Source organism: Sus scrofa, chromosome 15 (assembly GCF_000003025.6).
Source record: "Sus scrofa isolate TJ Tabasco breed Duroc chromosome 15, Sscrofa11.1, whole genome shotgun sequence".
NCBI classification, from domain to species: domain Eukaryota; kingdom Metazoa; phylum Chordata; class Mammalia; order Artiodactyla; family Suidae; genus Sus; species Sus scrofa.
Genome location: NC_010457.5, coordinates 22,008,598 through 22,016,897, shown reverse-complemented (window position 1 = coordinate 22,016,897; position 8,300 = coordinate 22,008,598). Strand labels below are relative to the sequence as shown.

The following is an 8,300-nucleotide window of genomic DNA, read 5'->3' as shown; positions in this document are numbered from 1 at the left end:
ATTATAAAAGACTCAATGAAAGTCAAAACATGATTGGATACACCAGATCTTTTTAGCAAATGATGACTCACTCAGCTGTAAAACCTTTGAACTAAGATATCCATTTATATGTTAACCATGTTAATTAGATTATGTGGCAGAATAGGATCCTAAGGTTGTGTCAAACAGCATGTTATCTGGCACATAGCACAAAATATCATTGAATTATTGCATGATTTGAAGGCAACTTTGAAGTTGAACTTTTTCATGTATTTGAGCAAAAGAATTTACAATTTGATCTCCCCAAATGTCCCAAATTCAATTATGTCATATAGATCTTTAAAAGTCATATATGCTGTCCTAAAGGGATAGAGAAGTGGAGTAATAAGAATGACATTCATTAAAGGTGCATACTTATGTCAGGAGTTCCCCTTGTGGCTCAGCGGGTTAAGAACCCAAGATAGTGTTCATGAGGATGTGGGTTCCATCCCTGGCCTCGTCCAGTGGGTTAAGGATCCAGCATTGCTGTAAGGTGCAGTATAGTTGGCAGATGATGCGCCTCGAATCCAGTGTTGCTGTGGCTGTGGTGTAGGATGGCAGCCTCAGCTGTGATTCGACCCCTAGCCTGGGAACTTCCATATGCCACAGGTGAGGCCATGAAAAAGAAAAATAAAGTGCCTATGTCAAACAAAGACAAATACCATATATCACTTATATGTGGTCTTAAAATACAACAAACTAGTGAATATAATAAAAAGAAGCAGACACACAAATATAACAAACTAATAGTTACTAGTAGGGGGTGGGGTGAAGAGGGGCAATATTAGGGTGGGAGAGTGAGAGGCACAAGCTATTTGGTTTAAGATAGGCTCAAGAATGTATTTTACGATACAGGGAATATAGCCAATACTTTGCAATAACTGTAAATGGAAAATAAACTTTAAACCTTGCATAATTTTTTTTAAATTAAATCTTAAGACAAAAAAGACATGAATTGGAAGGCCATGAACTTATGTTTCCTTGTCAGGAATTTTCTTTTCCTGTTGGAATATGCTTTATGTAATCTGTCCAACAGGAGAATCAATGGTATGACTAGCAATTCAGGACACACAGAGATAATCAAGCCCTCTTACATTACGTTGGAGCAAATAAGGCCTCCAAAATGGTACTTTAGCACAACAACCACATTTCAGAACCCCCTGCATGAAGGAGACAATGTATGGCTGACCACAAGCAGAAGTGAGAGAAGAAAATGTTGACTAGAGGAGGAAGGTATACTAATTCTTAGGAACCAAGGGTGGAGCTGATATTCAGGGTCTTTGGGGAGTTAAAGAAAGGGTCGGTGTAAATACCCAGACCGCACTCTTCAATGCTTTAGGCATGCTTCCAGCAGAAACACCAGCACTGAGGGTCCTGTCACTATGAGTAGGGTGTACCTACCTCTTCTGTACCATATATGCACTTTGAGCACCAATGTTACCTCCATTTTCTTACCATTCTGATTTAACACACCCTCACTAAGGAGACGGTAATTTCGAGACAGAACTTTGCAGCCTTCCTTACATCTAGGATGGGGACTGGCAACCAAAATTGGACAACTGGACTTGAGGGGAATTCTGCCTTAAGACTTATGGAGAAGAATATCTTTCCTGATGGAAACAATAGTCACTCTCACCTCTCTATCCTTAGACATTGCAATGAAAGAGCATGTAGCCTGAGACAGCCATAGTTACCTTGAGGCCAATGAAGAAGAGGAAGTGCACATCAAAGCTGGAGAAGTGAAAGGGTGGGGGAAGACTGGAGTTTGATTTCCTCCTTGATCTGATAACTGCCCCAACCTGCTCTCAATGATGTAAGTCTATAGAGATTCTTATCATTTAAGCCAGTATTTCTCAAACTTTACTGAGTGTACAAATCACTTGGGAATCATGTTTACCTTTTGATTCTGATTCAGGAAGGCCAGGGTGGTGCCTGAGAGTCGGCCTTTCTGACAAACTTTCGGGTCAGGTCCAAGCTGCTTCCATATTGAGTGACAAGTACTGAGGCCAATTTTAAAGAAGCATTCCAAATGGCAACACTGAATACGGAGGGACTTGGAAGTTGAATCCAATCTAAAGATGTGCTTGAGGGCTTAGGAATTCACCAGCTATAAAGTTCACAGATGAGATTACTGTATGTGAGGGATTTGAGGCCATCATGGTCTGTGTTCAAATCTTGGTTCTGTCATTTACACACTCTGTGACCCTTTTGGAATATTGCTTAACCTCTCTGAATCTTGGTTTCTTCAAAGAACAGGGCCGTCTATCCTACGCAGTTGGTTTGAAGATGAACTGAGTTACTGCGATTAAAAGCCTAGATCTTGAAAAAAGGTGAGTCTCTTTCTATGATTCTATTGGCAGTATAGAATTCTGTACTGTCAAGCTTCACTCAGGCCAAAAAATTCTTAGTTAAGATGGTGCTAGGTCTGATAGAAAAAGGCAGATTGTAGCAATCAGCACAGAGATTGTGCTTTCCTTGTAACCAAGCTACTGAGCAGAACCCTGTGAGGTCTATCACTATATTAAACTGAACTGGATTTCTAAAAGTAAAATAGGCAATGTCGTGCTTTGACAGGAGTCTTTTCTTCTTTAAAACTTGTCTGCATTGGGAGTTCCCTTCGTGGTACAGGGGAAATGAAACTGACTAGAATCCAGGAGGAAGTGGGTTCAAACTCTGTCCTTGCTCAGTGGGTTGGGGATCCGGCATTGCCATGAGCTGTGGTGTAGATCACAGACGTGGCTGAATCCCATTGTTGCTGTTGCTGTTGCTGTGGCTGTGGTGTAGGCCAGCAGCTGTAGCTCCCTAGCCTGGGAACTTACATATGCCATGGGTGTGGCCCTAGAAAGCAAACCAACCAACAAACAAACAAATAAATAAATAAATAAAATTGTCTGCATCGACTTTGATGAAAGAAGAAAATTTTCACTTCACAGACTCTTTCCCCCCTAATTGCTGAAATATTGTCAAATGAATGAAAATATTATTAGGGAATCTGAACAGCGGTAAGCAAAATCTATTGCCTGTAATGATAGGAAAGTGTAAGATAATGCTTTTTTTGGGATGATGGAGGCCAGCGTGGCTCTAAATATTGTAAAGTGCTCTCTGGATTTGCAGTGTTTAATGACTAGATGAGATCTTCATGTTTTGATGTTTACAAGCCTGGATGCTTTGATGAACTTAATGCTTTAACTGCCTCTTGAAATGATTTAGGCACATCCAAGGCCTAATGCTAGAGCAAGGGAATTTACCTATGACTTTCCAGGCATATAGTTATTATCTTCTGAGCAAGGATTTCCATGGATAGGAATAACATTTAGATATCTCCAACAGAAAAATAAAACATGTTTTAACCTTACCTATGTCCTCTTGACATTAGGGAATCCATGTAATTTCAAACATGTCTACAGTTTTATACTAGACTATCATTTCCTTTCAGTATTATTGCTATCCAATCATTCTCAAAAATACCTCCAATCACACATTTAAATAGTCAGAATCCATTCTCAGCTGAGGTATACATGGGTTAAAATTCATTTCAAGAGTGTCGTAGAGCAGAATGGGCTTTCACATTGGCCGGAGCTGGATTTTAGGCTATTCACTCATTAACTATATACATTTAACAAGTAATGTACTTATCTGAGACTCGATTTCTTTACCTATAAAGTAGGAATAATAATATCTATTTTAGGGGGTGTTGAGAAGATTTAATTTGATAATCAATATAAAGCACTTACTGTATGCTTGGCACTAAGAGTCCAGTACATGTTAGGTAGAAACAGCTTCAAACCTGAAAAGAAACTACTTCTTTATTCTCATTTTATTGCTTCATCCTATGATATATACAGTGATAAGCTCTTGTGGGAAGAGTTTCTTCAGAAAGTAAACCTGAGTCAACAGTTGGTTCATAGGTAAATTATTTGGGAAGTGATTCTAGGAAATCATGTTGGAAAGTGATTCTAGAAAATAGATCTGAGAAAAGGGAAATAGAAGGGTATGCAGATGTGGACAGCTGAATTTAATGGGGCCTTTATAGTCACCTGCTCCTGTCCTCCATTAATGGATTTCAGGGAGGGTATTAACTCATCATAGATCTGCAGTTTATACTTGATGCGTCTGTGGGTTCTAGCAGATAGAGAGCTTTACCAGCAAAGATTTCTCAGAAGGGAAAGTGAGAGAGAGCTCAGCTGAGATGTCAAGGTTTGTTTATACAATTCTGGTGGCTGAAGAATGGGCGGGTGTTCAAACCATGCAAGAAAGGACAAAAGGAGCACTTCATTCATGATTCTTTATGTGCCATGTTCCTTAAGTGACTCGAGAGTTGAAAGCAGTTCAGTCCCAGGTGCCTTTGTTTCAAAGCCCACCATTTGAGCACAAAGGCTTAAATAATTCTCTTCATAGTAAAGACCAGTGTTTGTCACCTCATTCTTGTAGATCTATGGCTGGCATCTGCAAGATCCTCAATGGTGATTCTTTGTTAAACATCCAAACAAAAAGGACAGTCTGGAAGCGAACTGAGACTCAAGTTTTGGACTCCTCTGCCCTTAGGTCTCAAGAAACTCAAACAAAGCAGCAAGTTTCCTTTAATCTCCATATGTTGAGTTATCGACCTTAATGGAGGCAATAAAAGTGAAAACCTCCTTTTCCCTTTTAAAGTAGTTTCACAACATTATGTGTTTATCTCTAAATGATTTAATACTACTTACCTTTTTTCATGGAATTTTTAGTTTACCTTGAGTCTTTTTTTGTTTGTTTTTTTTTTAACTTCAAAGAGGAATTGACACTTGGCAAGCTTGTTACTGGAGTCTTAGGAAAGTCTTAGAATGTATAAATATATGTGAAATAGTGAGATTATGACCAAGGGCAAATGTATAAAGAACAAAAATCCAGTTACACGATTCTTTTAATAATGGGTATCTGTGTGTTTGAGTGAACATTTCCGTGGTTTAAATAGCCCCATTGTTAAAACTCAGAGAATCCCAGAGATATTTTCCACCATCCTGCTAACAAGTACTTTTCATATGAGATCTATTTAGACTTAAAGATGAAAGTGGGTTCCAGACAAATGTTTTTCACATTAGAAGCTGTATTAAATTAATTGAAAAATAGACACTGATAATAATAATAAAACAAGAGAAATGATGAACAGTAAAAGGCAAATACTTTTTGAATGTTACTCAAGTAGACAATCAATAAAACCACATCTTTCAGACAACATAATTGCTTGCCTCATAGAAAACTCTAGTTGTTGAAATTTAAAATATTGATTAAAAAGCTTCAATTGGACTTCAAATCAGCCTAAAAAGAAATTTCTATTTTAATAAAATAGGCAAAACTTTCCTTTTAAACATTACACTTTTTTAAAAATGTGTTTGCTATTCTTGAAAAAGACCTGAAATGGGTCTTTCAGAAAAGAGAGCTTTTCTCATTTTAAACTGAATCCAGTGGAGCAGTGAAGATGCAATTCCAAAGAATCTGGAAGAAAAGCAGAATACCAAAAAAACAATTCATGTGATTCCAACTATCCATATTTTTAGATTGATGCTTTCAGAAAACAAGAAGGTTATTGAGCAATTCTGTGATATTTTTAAGCTTCCTCCTGGTGTTCTGATGTCATAATAATCTGGCCTATCCTAAGGAATTTTTAAAAAAACACAAAAACTGAGTATGCTGCCTCAATTTATCTGAACTTCTGACCTTAATTACAGGCTTTGGACATCTGGAAGATCTCTCAAATGATGTGAGAAGATACTCTTTGACTTTAGTCACCAAAGTTAATATTCTCATGACTTAAATTGACTTCATACAGTCAAGTTAATTTAACACTCTCTGTTACTTATTACTGCGCGTCAATACAGCACAGAAATTAATGAATTTTGTGTCTTCAACTCAAATTAAATAGTAAACACTGCTGTTCATGAACTTTTTTGCCAATGACTAAAAAGTATTTCATTTCTAATTCTCACCAGAAGGATTTAAATTGAACAGTAACAGATGAATTGTGTAGGCACAGAATACCAAATAGGAACCTGCAAGTGAAATAATTCAGCTCTTGGCTTTTACAATGAAAATGAGAATTGATTCTTCATTGAGAGAAGTAAAAGGACTAAGTGTTTTAAAAAAGCTTCCTCCACCAAAAGAGCAAAATAGCACTCAGTGGCATTGCATTGTTAACAAAATTTCTTTATCAGAAACTATAATTTAATATTTAAGTATCTAATTTACATGTGACAAGGTATCATATTCAAAAAATTAAATTGCAACTAGAAAACTATTAACCACTAAAAACAATACCAAACACAACCCAAACATTTATAGGAAAGCAACAACTAGAATTTGAACTGGGAAAAAAAAAGTTTCATCATATTTGGCTCATTAAACAAAGCATCCATTATAGCCTGTAAAAGAGCATCTCTTCTAATTCATCAAAAGTTTATCCTTTGTAGCATGAATAACATGGAAAGATTGATTTATTGTCTGCATAAGCACACGTGTGTATCGATATTGTGAGACATACACTCATGTGTTGATTTAAAGATACCGCATCTACTGATAACTGGCTGAACTTTGGAAGGTGCTAAAAGCCATATTTCTACTTGACCTGTTACCCTTTTAGAAATGTCTTTTTTATGAACAGAAATTACATAAAATACTCTGGTTTTTATTAACTGAATCTTTTCTTAAGCATAATAATCGACAATTAAGGAATTGCACTTATTTTAAAGGTACAGTAAAGTGTTAGATTGCAGCTCCGCCATCAGCCATCAAAGATCAGGGACTGATAAGTTGTGCATAATATGCAAAGATAATGGTGGCCATTGAAATTAAAATGAGAGCAACTAGTTACAGAACAGATAGGGGGACAACAGAAGAAAACATGCACTACTCCTACTTTAATGCAAAACTAATTTCTCCCAGAAAACCAACCCTTTGACCTTTCTTACACAAAGAAATAGGTTCTGCACCCTTGGCAACACAGTAGACATGGACTTCTGTATTCAAAGTCTAGTTTCATTGTCTCTGAGTGTGCTGTTCCAATGTCATCTCCTTAAGCTGCCCTTGAAATTATGAAGCATCTACAATGTTACAGTCTCTTGGTTTCATTGAGCCTGAACATTCCCTTCAGTTCTATATAAATAGGGTCCTTTATTCATCTTCTTCTGGCTCCTGTGGTAACAGGGGTATTTCTTCCTTTAAACAATCACTGAAGAATCTGAGGATTGTGCTGTAGAGATGATACTTGCTCTTCTCAGATACATTATGGCCTTCATCTGGGTAGACCTAAGATATTGACGGGAAAGGAGATTTGAAGTTATCAAAGCAGGTCTTCTCCCTGAGAATTCATTACTTTAACCCCACTGCAAGAGAACTTCAGAAAATAATATCCAATCAAAATTTCATGTCCTGGAGTTCCCGTCGTGGCGCAGTGGTTAACGAATCCGACTAGGAACCATGAGGTCGCGGGTTCGATCCCCGGCCTTGCTCAGTGGGTTAACGATCCGGCGTTGCCGTTAGCTGTGGTGTAGGTTGCAGACGCAGCTCGGATCCCTCGTTGCTGTGGCTCTGGCGTAGGCCGGTGGCTACAGCTCCGATTCAACCCCTAGCGTGGGAACCTCCATATGCCGCGGGAGCGGCCCAAGAAATAGCAACAACAACAACAACAACAACAACAACAAAAAAAAAAAAAAAAAATTTCATGTCCTTCAACTCTGAATTGTTTGTGTTAAGCTTTTCTTTTTGATTATAATCTATAAAAATCAATATTTGAGACAAAATATACTTTATGCATAAATTAGGTTTTGCTGGCCACCACAGTTAGAGCTTTTTATGTTCATGCTGAACAAGATGGCATGAACATCAGCTTAACTAAATTTTAGTCAGTTTTCTCCTGACTATATGCCCCAACTTTCCTAAAACAGACTCCTGCCAGTTTTAAAAACCCAGGAAATGTCTTTCTCAAGGACTTGGGAACCATCTCTTGGAAAGGTAAACATTGAAGGAGAGATAGCACCCCTGTCTTCCAGGCTCCAAGTTGTAAATCTACCTCCTGTCATGAAGATAAAAGAAAGTTTACTTTTCCTTTTGGTAAGGCTGATTACCAAACACAGGAGGCAATGAGTCTTTCTAAGCTGTTGTTTCAACAGACTTGAGTTTAGTCTTAACTCCCCTATTTTCAAGTCTTGCATAAAGTTTTCCTTGTTTATTTAATCTCATGCAATACAATTCTTACTTTGACAATACCCTTTCAGGAGTTCCCATTGTGGCTCAGTGGAAACAAATCTGAC

General features: G+C 37.6%; 1 protein-coding gene across 1 annotated transcript in view; it reads right to left on the bottom strand.

Annotated features, from left to right (window-relative positions):
- DPP10 (dipeptidyl peptidase like 10) overlaps positions 4,909 to 8,300 on the bottom strand; it is a 646,290-nt gene continuing 642,898 nt past the window's right edge. Inside the window, 1 exon segment of the mRNA XM_021075451.1 lies at positions 4,909 to 7,296. Coding sequence (XP_020931110.1) covers positions 7,162 to 7,296 — 135 coding nt within the window. The 3' untranslated portion in view covers positions 4,909 to 7,161.